The sequence below is a fragment of the Lissotriton helveticus genome, chromosome 7 (genome assembly GCF_964261635.1).
Source record: "Lissotriton helveticus chromosome 7, aLisHel1.1, whole genome shotgun sequence".
In the NCBI taxonomy this organism is placed as follows: domain Eukaryota; kingdom Metazoa; phylum Chordata; class Amphibia; order Caudata; family Salamandridae; genus Lissotriton; species Lissotriton helveticus.
Window position 1 is genome coordinate 831,655,769 of NC_136068.1, and position 16,261 is coordinate 831,672,029.

General features: G+C 42.4%; 1 protein-coding gene across 1 annotated transcript in view; it reads right to left on the reverse strand.

Moving 5' to 3' along the window:
• ADAMTS2 (ADAM metallopeptidase with thrombospondin type 1 motif 2) overlaps window positions 1-16,261 on the reverse strand; it is a 1,744,160-nt gene that overhangs the window by 185,674 nt on the left and 1,542,225 nt on the right. Inside the window, exon 16 of the mRNA XM_078653324.1 lies at window positions 2,767-2,930. Within this exon, the coding sequence (XP_078509450.1) occupies window positions 2,767-2,930 (164 nt within the window). The remainder of the gene's footprint in view (window positions 1-2,766; window positions 2,931-16,261) is intronic.

Below are 16,261 nucleotides of genomic sequence, written 5' to 3' on the forward strand. Positions count from 1 at the left end.
CCACATCACACCAGGTTCTCGGTGTCTTTCTAGGATTTCCCAACTGCTTCAGGAGTAAGGCCTTTGTATTGGCACTCAAGTTTTCGAAACACTCAATGATGGAACTGGGGCATATTTCAAGGGATCGACAGTCCAAAACCAGGTCTAGATTGCCTACGATTACCTGATGAAGTATATTACCCATTTTGACGAATTTCCAGACCAGACTTCACCCATTGTATTTTCAACTCTATGGCGTTAGAAAGGGTGTCTGACTGCAGATATTTGTACAACAAAATCCCAATTATCCCTAACAGAAAAATCTTCTTTATAAAAAAGAGTTATAACTAATCTAAAATCATTTGATCACACAAGATAGAATACCTTAAAATTTGCATTATTAACTGGTATCAACTTGATACGACAATCCAGTATTTTCAACTGGGATGGGCTTGATATAGCAATCCAAAGCTTCTTTGAAAGCTATAACTAGTAAAACTGCTGGGAGCCTATAACAGCTAAAACCATAATATACAGGTTTTTGGCCCATATTTCTGCCAGTAAAATAATAACAACAGGTAGATATGTTCAACCATTTATCCAATCTTAGTATAGCCTCTACTCCCACTATGATCCAGCATACTAATTTTATATTCTGCACATTAGACATAACATAACAGGAGGGACAACCTCATCTCCAAATCACAACAACGGCTCTATAGAACTAACTAAAATAAATCATGTCTTGGGAGGGTGATGATTGGTTAATTTCTGCCTCCCCTTTTTCCATACCACATGAGGTACAGAAAGCATACCAAATGGTACAGTGCTTGGGATGTGTAATAAACTGACAGAAGTCCCATCTGCATCTGGCCCAAAGTCTCCAGTTCATCGGGGTGATTTTTCAAATTGACCATGGGGGGTCACCAATGGACAAATTAAAATCTCAAGGGATAGCACTGTTTGACAAGGAGCAGGCAACAACCAGGGAACAGTTGAATGTGGGAGGGCTGATTGATGTCACCCTAGTTGTATTTCCGTCGTCTTGCTGTTATCTATAGTCATTACTTCAGCATCTCTTTTCAAACTGTGATGAATGTCCATGGACTACGAGACTTTTGCTCTTGTCACTCCCCAGATCTGTGAATCTTTGGGTTGGTGGTTTCCTCCAATAAATCTGAACCAAGGAGTCTCTTTCTCTCGTCCATCTCCCAAGATCTTGACGACAGATGCCAGACACAGAGGACGGGGAGAGATTCTGGTAAACTCCATGGTTAAGAGATAGTGGTCTTGGAGGACAGTCTGCAATTGGCATCCAATATTTATGCCAGACTACTGTTTCAGAACAATCTTCAGATCAAGTGGTCTGTATTCAATGAAACTATGATAAAGATCATTCTTACGGGAACTGCCAGGGCAGCTCAAGGAATACATCAGTACCCTCCCTAGCCCCAGCTATTTTCCTTTGGGCAGAGACAATCTCTTTTATGTACAGCAGTATACCTTCCAGGGAGGAGAATAGGCTGGTAGACAGGGTGGGAGGGAGCTTTGCTGAGTGTTCCTTAGCTCAATAACAATGAGTTTGTGCCCCATTTTTCCAGAAGATGTTAGCTCAGTTCAGTCAGCCATGGCTGAACCTTTTGAGTCCAATTTCCCTTCTTTCAAATTAAGGCTCTCTCACACAATCTCCAAGGGGTAGGGAGTGGATGCCTTAACCCTGGGCTAGCTGCAGGACCTGCTAAATGCCTTCCTATCTTTCTGACTGATCCTTAAGGTCTTGAGAAAAAGTTAAATGAAGATTTGAAATTTGTTACACCCAAGTATTATTCTTGATGGCAACTTGTTCAGGGAGAAGATTGGGAGAGCTGGGGCCCAACTATGTAAGGAATCGTTTCTTAGAATGTGTCTGATAATATGGTCCTACAAACCTCTATGGGTTTACTAAGATCCCATCTGCTTTTTTTTATTCCTTTGAATGTCCATATAGCACTAAACCATCAATGAAAATAGAATTGCCTTTATCAGCAGGACAAATGCTCTGTTTTCTACTTTTGGGCATGGGGCAGTAAAATCACCCTTCTATTTCTACTCTGAGTAGATGGATCCTGTCAGCAATCTTCACAAGTTATGACACATTGAGAGTTCCTTTGCCTGGGCATCCACTCTATAAGGTATTTGCAATGCAGCAACTTGGCCCTCTCCCTATATGTTCATGATGCATTATAACTTACAGGTGGGAGGAGGTTTTGCAAGGGATTTTGTTTCACATGTATTGAGTGATCTTAACTCGAACAATATGTTTCCTTTGTCACATATTTATTTCTTGGGACCTGTGGCAACTTGTTTATGCACTTAGTTATCACCTCATCCGTTAGGACAAGGAGGAGAAAGATAGACCCGGAGCCAATGCCCTTAGATGAGGGCAATTGGAATAATGATTAACAGTAAGAAAATGGGCTCTGTGCGCATGTGCATGCTATGGATAGAGGAAGATCTTCTCGTCATAGTAACACTGAACTCCGTATTAGGATGTTAAATGCCATTGCCTTGAGGCAGCTTGCTACATAACCAGACGAAATCCCACTTTTTAAAAACTATTTGTGAATTTGTGAGCTGTTAACCAAAATGAGTTGTTTCGCTATGACATGGTACTTGCTGCTGTACAACAAATTTAGGATAAAAAATGTTATAACGTAATCATTTATTGCTAGAGATCTGTCATTAGAATTGACAATGCAGTCTTTATTTCTTATCAAATGCATAAATGTATTGTTTTATTTAACTCACCAGAATAACAATTCCATGAGGCAAAGGCCCTATAGTTTGGACGGTCTCTCTGTTGTCGTCATTCCGGTAATCCCATTCTACCCCCATGTCGATAAACACTTTGGAATCTGGAACATAGTTGTCTTCATTCAAAATAAACTTTCCCGTTACTTGGTTCCTAATTGCTGCAAAAACACACCAAAAAATTGGTTAAGCTCCACCTAAAAAATTCTTGAATTTCTCCTTGGGTTTGAACAGATATATGCACACCAAACTTGCATTTAATGTGTACTTTTCATACGTAAAATCAGTTGTTATAACTCTGCCCGTCATTTGCCTTTCATGCTGTGAGTCTGAGGTGGCACCTCCTTGTAAGTCAGAGTGTGTAGGAAGAGTTTTTGAGGGAACAGGAAGATGTGATAACCTGGCTGATAGATGCGCAGCTTGGACAAAGCATCATGTACATTTGGAAATTGCAATCACATTTGGTTGGACAACGCACTCCAGCTTATTCAAGGTTGTAAATGTGAAACGTTCAAACGTGATGAGCTGGTATGGCCTCTGTCCAAGGTCAGACAAATGTCACAGTTTCTTTTGTAGGTCAACTTCAGGATTATACATTGTGTGATCAATAATTACATTTCAATAGAGAGATATTGTAGTTGAACTTGTTAAGATTTACCACTCTCACAGACTCATCAGAGTTGTGGTGGATATTATTTTTTTGTTTAGTAACACCTAATAGGATTTTTCTCTCAGTCATCCAATGTTCGAAATGCATTGGGAATCACTTTGACAAGGATCGGAGGGTCCATTTGATTGTTAAATATACAACAGACAGCACATGCGCTGTCTACTGGGCGAGACCTAATAAAGCTGATTGAGGAGCCTAAAAGGTCAGTAGGAGGTGATTTTGTGTAGTGGTACCAAGATATGCCTCAACAGAACTTTTTGTGTAGCAGCCAATTATTAAAGCCCTGTACTCTACAAAGTTAATTGAAGTAAGAACTTGCGTTCTAACCAACTGCAAATACGGACAATTTAGACTCATACGATGTAAGCTTCTTCTCCTCGTGCCCTAACACACAACTAATTTCTCTAGGACTGACTTTGGCCTGCCTCCGACTCACAATGACTGCAGCAAAACCTGGAGATGAAATAAGTTCATGACTACACTGTAGCTCATCTTGGACACTCCGACCCTGCAGTTCTCTGCATCTTCCATTTCTTAGTCCTTTGAATCACATTGACATTGATAAATTATAATGTATTATATGTTATATTTTAGATGAAAAACAGGGGCCTAGATTTAAGGAAAAAAACACGCAATGCATCGCTGCAACTAAAGATGGTGCGTTGCGTGAAAGGGAGAGTGGAACAGTGCCATATCTATTCAGATATAGCATTGTTTTCCTCTTGCCAAGCACTGGTGCATTTTAGGCTTCCATGCACCAATGCATTATTAGGAATAGGTTTTATAATGGAAGAGCCCCCTTCCCAGTACAGCAACTGTCCTTTAACACTTTTCCTGCTTTCTATGCGTGCTGTACAATGCAGCATGCACGCAAAGTAGGAAACAAAAGAAGAAATTAAAACATTTCTCATCAGTATGTCTGCCTCCAGAAGTTGTAAGACTCTGGCACAAGTCCCTGTCTATGTAGGTTTGTAGATTGGGATTTGCATCAATACCCACGAAGGATTAAGTGGGAATGCCCATGTACCACCCAAGGATACATGTACTCTTGAAGCAAAGTAATTCAAAGCACGGCATAGTGCAACATTTGAATGACTTTGGGAAATTATCCAATGTATATCCTATTTTGCATCAGATAATAAATCCCAGCATAACACTTTGCATCAGGTTTCAGAAATACAAACCTCTTACAAAGTGTTAGTAAATCTGGCTCAGAATGCTTTTACATGCATGATGCTGTGAGGTTTTGTCTACACCACTGCACAAACATGCACTGAACTACAAAGCAGTGCCAGGGACAGCCAGCAGCTACTCTTGATGAAATCAACAAAATTACTCTGCTGTAGCCATTTGCTGGCTGTGAAAATGGCAAATGTCTTTGTCACTTTCTATCTTGCCTTGGATCGCACTGTGCTAATCCTATGCTTATAAGCTCTGGTAGAAAAACAGACATATGAGCTGAGCAGAAACAGAGTGCAGTTGTTGTTCTAGGGTGCTATAGATGAAGGAGCTGCTCTCCAACACCTAAAACTTAGGAACTACCAATAGTTACTTGCTTCCTTTTTTCCATAATGTATGCAGCACTTTAAGCCTGATAGGGTATTGTCATGATTTATACTGGGTGCTCACTTGTGTCTGGACAAAGCTATACCTCTCTGAAGAGCTCTAATATGAGTGGAACACATGGGTCAGGGGTTGCTTTAATTCATTCAAGGTTGGTTTAGATGGTATTTTTCATCAATCCAAGCTGTAATACTATGACAGGAGAGGTAAAAAGGCTTTTGTCATTTTTAAGCTAGGCTTGGATGGTACTAGCTCATCCTATACTTAAATACTTCCCAATAAAAATGGCCAAAGGATTTCTCGTTTTCTAGCTTAGTATGAATGACACTGCTTTTTTCTATGCTTAAAATCTCTGCTAGAAAAACTGACATTTGAGGTGAGCAGATTCAGTGTTGGTGTTGTAGAATGCTCGATTTGAAGGAGCTTCTTTCCACCTAAAACGTGAGAAATACCTAGAGTTCCTTTTTTTATCAATGACAATATTAACGTTTTAAACTAAAAACAAAAACACAGAAATTCACCAGATGTAGTGAGCAACGCTAGCTATAATGTGTGCCTCGCCATGCTCTGCTTATGATCTCACATATGTCATCACTCATGACATGCTTAACGGTATCAATGATGACATCACTTTTCACACCACTGATTATATCTTGAAAGCTATTGATCCTCAAATAGAAGCATGGCAGTAATGGAGACAAGTCTCATTCAGTAAGGAAAAGCAGAATGGCGCACATCATTTATGGCATCACCTACTACAGGGAGCTGCTCCTGATCATACTCCCTGCAGGAATGAGCAATATTTGAATTTGAAACAGATAAAAAAAGTCCACTCCCAGTGGACAGGAGCATTTTCTAAGCTTCCACCTACTGGGAACCGACTTAGTGTTTGTTCCCGCTTGGCGGGAGTTTTGAGAACGCTCCTGCTAAGTGAGAGCAACACAGGTGTCTCTGCCTGTGCCACTGCGAGCAGGGAACCACTTCGTCCTGGTTGTGGGATCCCCAGGACATATCACCTGAGCGGGCCCTGGGGGATGGGATCCCCAGGTCCAATAATGGCTCAGGGAGGGGGTGGTGTGACCCCCTCCCTATTTTACAAATTTCATCCTGAGTTGTGGGCTACCCAGGGTCTCACAAGGCTCAGGGGGGGGCACTTGTTTAATGAGTTTGGCAATGAGGGTGGGCTCCCCAGAGATGAGAGCCATGTATCTTCCCTCCCCATACATATTATGTTTTGTTCCTGGAGGTGGGCTCCACGGGACCTCTAATAGCTCTGGGAGGGAAGCATCCCACTGCCCCATACATAATATGTTGCGTCCTCTGATATCTCGAGGAGTGGGAGCCGAGGTCCCCACTCCCTATAAATATTGTTTTCGGGCCCCAAGGTGGCTCCAAGGGGCCTCTGGAGGCTCGGGGAGGGAAGCCACGCATCACACTTCCCCTTTATAAATACAACCCTGATAGTGGGGTCCCCGGGGCTTATAGTAAATAAATGTGGGCCAGCGCCATTTTTTGTTTTTTTATCCCAATAGAGTTTGCAGTATTTTTTGCCCTTTCTTTCTTTTTTGGACCCAGGGATTCCCTCTAGGCACCCCCATGGGGCCTAGTGGGTCAGGGTATCCCTACCCTGACCCCATATCATTTATTTATTTTTAACTTCAGGACAGGTGACTAAGTCCCCGAGTTCTGCAACGGCTGGGAGCAACATTTTTCTCATGTTGCTGGCAGCCAATCAGAGTGCACACTCTAGTAGGAGTCCGACTCGTGTTGGAACAATATAGCCCAGGTAAATAAAGCTCTCTGGGCCAATCAGAATGCTCTTATTTTAAATTTGCATTCCCAGGAGAGTTAATCGAGATTTTGGCGGACCGAACTACGTAAATATACAATTATTTTTTACCCTAATTTTCTCAAAACTACTGAACGGAGTTATACCAAATCACTAAAAAAAGCAAATTCCGTGGACTAACATCTAACTTCCTGCCACATCTGGTGTAATTCCGTTCAACATTTTTTGCTGTAGCCTTATCTAAAGAAGTCTAATGAAAATGTATGGGGATTTTCTATTTTGGGATCTCCATTTTTTCCCATGCCCCCGCTTGACAGATCATCCCAAAACTTTCCAGGATGGAGCGGAGGTGGATAAAAAAAATTGGGAGAGTTTTTTGGAAGATTCGTCAAATGGGGCCAACCTTATTAGCAAACCAAAAAGCACCCTTCCTATGGAAAAGCAGACCTAATTACAAGTTGGCACCCTCCCACTAGAAGATATATCTATCTATCTATCTATCTATAGCTATATCTATCTATCTATCTATCTATCTATCTATCTATCTATCTATCTATCTATCTATCTATAGCTATATCTATCCATCCATCCATCCATCCATCCATCCATCTATCTATCTATCTATCTATCTATCTATATATATATATATATATATATATATATATATATATGTATATATATATATATATATATATATATATATATACACCCATTAAAAACACCAAAGGTTACAGGGACGGTATAGTTAGGGTCAGATTTCACGCGTATAAAACAAGTGAAATTCGGTAGTTATAGTTACCTGAGCTGACTATAATATACACCCCCCATGCACTGCTTATGACCTAACATATTACATCACTTATGATATGGTCAGTGACATCAGTGATGCCATTACTGATGATATCTCAAATGACATCAGTGATGTCACTGACAATGTCATGAGTAATATAACATGCAAGGTCATAAGCAAACCACTGCAGGGGCATGAGTTATAGTTAGCTTATCTAACTATAACTGCTGATTTTTTCCGATTTTGTACAAGTGAAACTTGAGCCTCACTATAATGTCTGTGTAACCTTCAGTTTTTTAAAGTGAATTTATCAGGTTTAATAATTCCATTTCCTAACTATAACATCACTGTAACCTTTGGTTTTTTTGGCGAACTTCTAAGGGTTTTTATATGCTAATTCCTAACTAAAACATCCCTGTGAATTTCTATGGTTTTTTAACTAGTAGTTGCGTTTGCAGAGTGGTGGCGAAAGGGGGCTGAGCCTCTGACCAGCTCTCAGGGATCCCGATGTGTAGGACTTACAGGGGGTACTAAGGAGGGCTTCTTGACCCCCAAACTCCCTCAGGAATAAAGTGGACTTAATACCTCAACCACTACTGCACATTGAACCGCGTTTTCAGAGTGGTGGAAAAAGGGGGCGAGGCCTCCAAAGACCTCTTAGCAATCCTACTGTGCGGTACTTATTGGAGATAACAGGAGGGGTAGTTGGCTCCCAAGGATGTCCTTTGGGGCCAACTACCCCTCCTATTACCTCCAGTAAGTCCCACATAGCAGGATTTCTGAGACCTTATAGGAGGTCATGCCCCTTTCTCCACCACTCTGCAAACATGCACTACTGCTGGTGCACTACTCGTAACCCTGGACGGAGTTCGTGGAGTTGCACTACGCGAAGCTACGCGAAGTGCAAAAAAAACTCTGTTGCACAAAGCGGAGCTCCTCGAGCAGCGGAGTACAGTAGAAAAATGCAGTTTGTTGTGATTGCCCAGTGACGGAAGCTTGTCCGCACTGCAATCATTGCGAACAGCACCATGCACAGCGCAAGCTTACCTTTTCTGCCGCTCGAGTAGATTTTTTCTCCAGCGGCAGCTTTCTCAACGCGAATGGGCATGTTCTCAACACGAGCGGTTGTGAGCATATGTGGCCACTCGAAATGAAAAACCTGACACCCCCCCCCGCGTTGTGAAATCTCATCGGGAGGTTTATTTTCCACGCTTGTGCTGGCCAACTTGATGTTGGCAATCTTGAACAAGGAAAAAACTCGCCGAGAGGTGGCTATTCCTTACTTGATATCGCCAACTTGACATTGGTGAATGCGAGCGGGGAAAAAAACTCCACTCCGCTGTGCGAAGCAGAGTGTTTTGGCACTCCACGAGCTCTGCATAACGCAGAGTGCGGGATACTCCGCAAACACCGCGACCGAAGCGGAGTTCACCGCCCAGGGTTAACTACTAGTAGAGGAATTAAGTTGCCTTGGATATTAGGGGTCCTTAGGGGCCAACTACCCATCCTGTTACCTCCAGCAAAGTCCAAACAATATGTTTGCTAAGAGGTTTTCGGTGACCACGCTCCCTTTCTCCACCACTCTGCAAACATGCATGGCACACTACTAGTTGGAGGATGAAGTCCCCTAGGCTCTTGAGGGTCCTTGGGTGCCAAGTAGCCCTTCTGTTACCTCCGGTAAGACCAACACAGGTAGATTGATGAGAGGTCATCAGAGGACACGTCCCCTTTCTCCACCACTCTTCAAACGTGACTCCTCATGCAGTACTTATTGGGGGAAGGAGTTCACTTTAGTCCTGATGTCCTCAGGAGGCAAAGGAACCTCATCCCCCCCACCAGCAGTGCACTGAGAGGTGTATTTGCAGAGTGGTGGAGGAAGGGGGCGTGGCCTCCAACCACCTTTCACTTGTTGGCCGGTAAGGACCCTCAGCAGCCACGGGTACATCATAACCCAACCATTAGCGCATCAGGAGGAGTATTTGCAAAGTAGTGGAGAAAGGATGTGGGGGCTTCGGCGAGATGTCAGATGTTTTTTTATTTCTTATTTTATATCTTAGTTAGGGAGGTGTGTGGCCCCCTTCCATGGACCATTTTGGGCCTGTGGGCCCCATCCCTTGGGGCCTGACACTTTAAAAAATATGTAATATAAAAAAAAAAGGAGGGGGGCCATGCAGCCCATCCTCCTGGTCTATTTTGGCCCCGGGAACTCTATCACCCGGGACCTGGCCTTTATTTTGAATTTTTAAATAATTTAAAAAGAGGGGGTGCTGAGCTGCCTCCCTCCAAGGCCATTTTTGGCTCTGGGGACCCCATCCCATGGGGCCAGGTCACTTTGTTGGGAGTGCTATGGGAGCAACATGAAGACCCCCGCGATGTCTGGCAGCTCCCCACCTCCTGCGAGAGCTGGCACTGCTTTTACACACAGGGAGCTCCTGACATGCAGCTCCCCGTGTGTAAAAGCAAAGTGCTCTGCTTTGAGCAACCAAGAGCAACATTCTCTTGCTTGACAAAGCGGAGCACACTGTTTGCTATTGCATGGCGGGGACATACCATATTAAACTACAATATCCCATAGGTGGGCACCCCGGGACATTGCTGAAACCAGCCCTGGGGGTTGGCAGTCCCCACGGCCATGTAGGGCTTCTGGAGGTGTGTGGCCCCCCTTCCATGGACCATTTTGAGCCCGTGGACCCCATCCCTTGGGGCCTGACACTTTAAAAATATTTAGTATAAAAAAAAGGAGGGGGGCCATGCAGCCCATCCTCCTGGTCTATTTCGGCCTTGGGAACCCTATCACCCAGGACCCATCCTTTATTTTGATTATTAAAATAATTTAAAGAGAGGGGTGCCGAGCTGCCTCCCTCGAAGGCCATTTTCGGCTCCGGGGACCCCATCCCATGAGCCCAGGTCACTTTGTTGGGAGTGCCATTGGAGCAACAAGAAGGCCCCTGCGATGTCTGCCAGCTGCCCACCTCCTGCGAGAGCCAGCACTTCTTTTACACAAAGGGAGCTCCTGACATGCAGCTCCCTGTGTGTAAAAGCAAAGTGCTCTACTTTGAGCAAGCAAGAGCAACATTCTCTCTCTTGACAAAGCGGAGCACACTGTTTGCTATGGCATGGCGGGGACATACCATATTAAACAATATCCCATGGGGGGGCACCCCGGAACATTATTGAAACCAGCCCTGGGGGTTGGCAGTCCCCACGGCCATGTAGGGCTTCTTGAGGGGGGCCACATAGTCCCCCTTCTTTGTTCACTTTTGCCCCAGGAAGACGTGGTCCCTGTGGCTGGTGGTCCACAACGGACGCCCTTTATTATTGCATTTGTGCCCCAGGGACGTGGTGGTCACCGGGGCTGCCCCCCCACGATATCTGCCCTAGAGGGAGATGGCAGCCCCAGGGGGAGGGTGGGTCTGCTAGACCCCCTGGTATTATTGAAATTAGCCCTGGGGAGGTGGCGGTCCTCGGGGCAGGAGGGTCCCCGAGATCCCCACATGTTATTATAATTAGTCCCGGGGAGGTGGCGGTTCCTGGGGCAGGGAGGGTCTGCGAGGCCCTAGACATTGATGCAATTAGCTCTGGGAGAGATGGCGGTCCCCTGGGCCGTGGGTGGGCTCAGTGGGCCTGCCCAAAAGTAATTAAGACAGGGAAGCTTGCCTGGCATTTGCAGATTCCATTTTGATTCTGCGGATCCAAAAATATATTTTTTTAAAACAGAAATAGGGATATGATTGTAGACCAGACCCTGCAGCCAACTGATACTGCGCAGACCATATACAACAGGATTTGCTGACTTCAGAGGATTGAGCAGAGGGCACACCCTGAGGTGCACAGCCAGACAGGTTAAACCAGCAGAGGATCGACGAGCACAAAACAAGACATTTAAAGTGAGAGTTATGGTTTGAATGGCTTATGCGGAGTAAATTGTGAACCATGGTCCTAACTATAATTTGTGAATTTCATTGTTTTTGGGGTAGTACATTTGTGAATTTCATTGTTTTTTGGGTATTAATTGTAACCTTAAATGGACATTAACTGTGGGTTTAGGGTACATTTAAAAAAAAAAAAATGTAAACATACATGAAGGCAACCGTAGATTTCCTTTAGTTGTTGTTTTTGTAAATATATATGTAACTTCACTGAAAGGTTAAAGCCAGGTTATAGTTAGGTGTGTAACACTGTAAAAACTATTGTCAAAAAAACAAAAAACACTGGAAATGGCTAGTAATAATCTATTGAAATAACTATAATTTGCACCCCTGCCATACACTGTTTATTACCTCACATATTACATCACTCGTGACATCACTTGTCACATTACTAATGACATCTTTCAAGCTACTGTTCCCTAAATAGAAGCATGATGGTAATAGAGACAAGTCTCATTCAAAATGGTGAAAGTTGAATGATGCACACTTTAAGTACCAGCGAAGTTTCAAGTACAAGCAGTACTTAAGTGAAGTAAGATAGAGACAACTAGTGTGAGTTGCAGATATATGTTTCACAAAGGTTGTGTATTAATTTAATGGACTGTTGCCCAAAACAATTCTGAAGAACTAAAGCTTCCTTACAAAACATTATTCACCTGTGGATATTTGTCTGTTTGCTGATGTTAAAGAGGTGTCATATAGTGTTAAAGACAATTTCTATATAAACAGGATGTTGGACCTAGCTCTTTCAGCAGGGTCACACTGGATTTTTTGCCTTTCTCTGCCTGCCTTTGCTGAAACTATTTCTGTTGGCTTTTGGACTAAATATTGGTAAACTAATAGTGCTCTCCCTTGAACGTATGGTAAACACCTGCTCGGTACATTACATTACATTTACTCATAAATCGTTATTTAATGGTACTACATCTACCCAGGGCCTCTAAAATAAATGATACTAGTGGGCAGCAGCCCTCATTGTGCCACTCATTAAAGTAGCACTGCAAAACATTTCTCAGGCATGTTACTGCAGCATGTATTGCAGTTTTAAACTTCCATTTGAACATGCAAAATAAACCTTTGGCCAGGTCTAAATCTGCCTTTTTGATATTTATGTCACTCCTAAGGAAGGACATAAAGGCTCACAGGGCTGAGTGCATTGTATTTACAAAGTAGAACATGAGGTTCTGACGTTTTATGTGCCCTATCTCCCCCATTCACTACCAGCGGGTTACATTATTACACTTAATAAGTACTAACTTCCTTTAGGGAGCAGATAAAAGCCATGCTGTTTACATTCAAATGAATTGTCATTTAAAATCCTCTTTAATGGTGAAGTAGTATTTTACGTTTAAGAGACCGATTGACTTTACCAATGCTTGTTATCAATAGTTTTTCTTTAACCTGACTACTCCATTAAAACTGGATGCATACTATTTTGATTCTGCACATGATTTTGATCCAATTATAAACTGAGGGCAAATCACACTACCTCAGTCAAAGATTGTGATCCATTTTATCACTGACTATTAGAAGAAGGTAGTGTACAAATTGATAAAACGTGATGTGTGTTGCTGAAAAAAGAGGCACTTGTTATCGTTATTTCATCTTGAAACAGCTCAATTTGGAGTAAATATCCGGAAACAAATATCGTGCGACTATTTTAATGTGTGGTGTTTGCACATTACTATGATTTAACACATTCTTCTAAATCACTCCAATTAAATCTAAGCATCCAAACTGGATAAGAAAATATATTCAGAATATTAGAGAATACCTACAGAGATTCACTAGGGGCTACATGTATGAAGCATGTTTGCATTTGCAAATGACTGATTCTATGAATTGAGACGATTGCAAACACAAAAATGCCTTTGGTGATGTACAAAGCCCAATTTGTGATTCAGTAACTTGTTACTGAATTGCAAATTGGGTTTTGCGATTCAGTGTTCGGAAGGGGCATGTTAAGGGTGTCCCTTCCTAATACTGAATTGAAATTGTATGTACAAATGTTTTGCGACCAAAATGCAGTCACAAAACATTTGCAATTTACCCCTAATTGAAAGTTGGTGGTAACCCACTCCCAAATGGAAAGGGGTCCCCATGAGACCACTTTTCCTCTGAGAATGGTTGCAAAAATATTTTTTAAGAACAAGTAGTGGTGCAAAGGACCACTGATTACTCTTAAAAATGTAAACTAAGGGTGGGCGTAGTTCGCGAAGTAGCGCTATGCGAAGCTACGCAAAGTGCACTACGCAAACTTCACGTAGCACTACGCGAGCAGCGTAGTAGCATGTTCGCACTGTGCAAGATGCATTTTCAATGATTGCACAGTACGAACAAGCATCCGGCACTGTGCAATCATTGAAACGGCATCTTGCACAGTGCGAGCTGTAGTTTTCTGCCGCTCGAGTAGATTTTTACTCGAGCGGCAGCTTTCTCAATGCGAACTGGTAGTTTCTCATTGCGAGTGGTCGCAAGCATGCACGGCCACTCGCAATGAGAAACCTGACCTACCCGCCTTGAAAGTCTCGCTGGGATGTAATTTTGCTTGCTCGCGGTCGCGAACATGATGTTGAGGAGGACCGCGAACAAGCAAAAAATGACCGCTGCACTACGCTACGCTGCGCTACGCATGTTGGCACTGTGCTACGTGCAGCTCGCGTAGTGCGAAGTTGCGCAAACTTCGCAAACTACGCGAGCGTAGCGTAGTGCTTGGTCCAGGGTTAAAGTAAACTCCAATGTTTCATTCATCTTTTTGTAAATGCATCCCATTTTCCTTTAAGGAATACAGGCTGTGTTTAAAAAACATAAAAAGATTGCTTTATTTAAAAGCAAACACAGATCCCAGCAGGCCACCATCCCTGTGATAGCAGTGAATAATAGTGGGTCACAAATTGTGACCTACTTCATTAGTATTCATGAGGTAGGCCTATTTGCAACTCACTACAAATCGCAAATGTAACTCAAAAGAGTTTCAAACATTAGGATTAGTGATTTCCTAATAGCAATTCTCAAAAAATCGCAATTAGTAAATCGCTATTCCTAACTTTCGTACATCTAGCCCAAGGTTCCCAATGGGCTGCCATCTATTCTTTCGTTGGAAGCGATCCAGTTTTCCCAATTCTTACCATAAGCATGTAAGTGAGTGAGTATGGTTATTATTCCATGATGATAAATTCCATCTGTGAGCTTCAGTGTCCACCGATTTTGAAAAGCTGAATCCTGTTACGTCATTTGTGTCGATAAATGTACCTTATTCGTTCATAGAGCACATGAAAATAATTAGGCAGTTCTTACTAACATGCAATAAACTGACCTGAACCAACGATGAATAAAACAGGCAACTCTTGTAATTTAGCACTAGGCACTTGAGGGGATTCAACAAGATGACCTAACAGCAAACCACAAATGCTGGCCAATAGATAATGAAATGTAAGGCATGTGTTTGGACATTGGTATTGTTCACAGAAGCCTTACTCTAAATTTTGTAATTCATAATGCTTTGACCACTTGAAAAGACATAAAGCTTTTAAGTAAAAAGGTACATGAATAACTGACAGGAGAAGCTTCAAATATAAGAGTAGCATCTGGAAAGCAGACTGCTGACAGCTGTAAAACATATGGTTTAAAAACATATTAATTCACTTTTTGAGAACATCTGACCCACATTGTAGGAAACAGGCAAAAAAATGTAGCTGTTTACACCACTACATGCTGAAAATGGGAGTGTGGCTGTCTCGACTTCACCCTGTTCTTTTTATCTAGCTCTTTACATCACTTTATGTGTGCAATTACTAGAGAATATTATGAAGGAAAAGACATGTATATTCTAATATTAAAAATTCCAGATGATTAAAATGATTGTAATTGGTCTTACATGACAGATTCAAGAGCCACTCTGAGTATCCCTTCTTCGCATTACTGGGATTACCTTTCTGGGAGTATTACCAATAGAATTCATCAGATCAAATTTACTTCATATTCAGAAAGTATCATTTAAAGTAGGATTCAGTTTTGTGTTGCTAAAACATGTTACAGTGTGCTCAGCTGTAGTTTTCTGTGTTACAGCAGAATCCTCTAACCTATGAAAGTATCAAAACCATACAGCATTCCAGAGTTCATGGAAATCTCTCAGAATTTTTCCAGTGTTTCTGAATGCATGCGGTCCCAGGCAGTGAAATATAGTGAAAGGCACCAAGCAGTAAACAAAGTGGGTCAAATGTCTATATGACCATATGGTTCAGTGGGTGATGGTTCATTATGTCAGAGGTATCTTGAAGGGAGGTAATGGAGGGACCCCTGCCAAAAACCCAATGCCTCCCCTAGCTCTAGGTATAGAAGGGTAACCACAAATTTGGTGGGCGGCAGCCCCACTAATCTAAGGCTTTGTGGGGAAAAAGGGGCCACTTTTGTCCCACAAATAAATGACCACCTTAGTTTAGTCTTAGGGTGACTAGGTTAAAATAAATCCAGGTTGGAGAAATCGTTTCTACCTTAGATTCCTAATGTCATGATATTTTTAATGTTGATTTCAGTTTTTTCAATGCATTTTTTTAACAGTTTCCCAGGTTTATCTTGACCATTCCCCTCTGCCAATCCTCGGTAGTTAACTATTGTGTAGAGTCAGCTACAGAAGTTTTTGGCTTTGAAAATGCTGTTTTCTGTTCCCAATATCTGTAAGCGTACACTCAAGGTCAGACCTCTTCATTTTTGGGCAAAGAACATAAGTCTAAATCCTCTGTCCCTGCAAA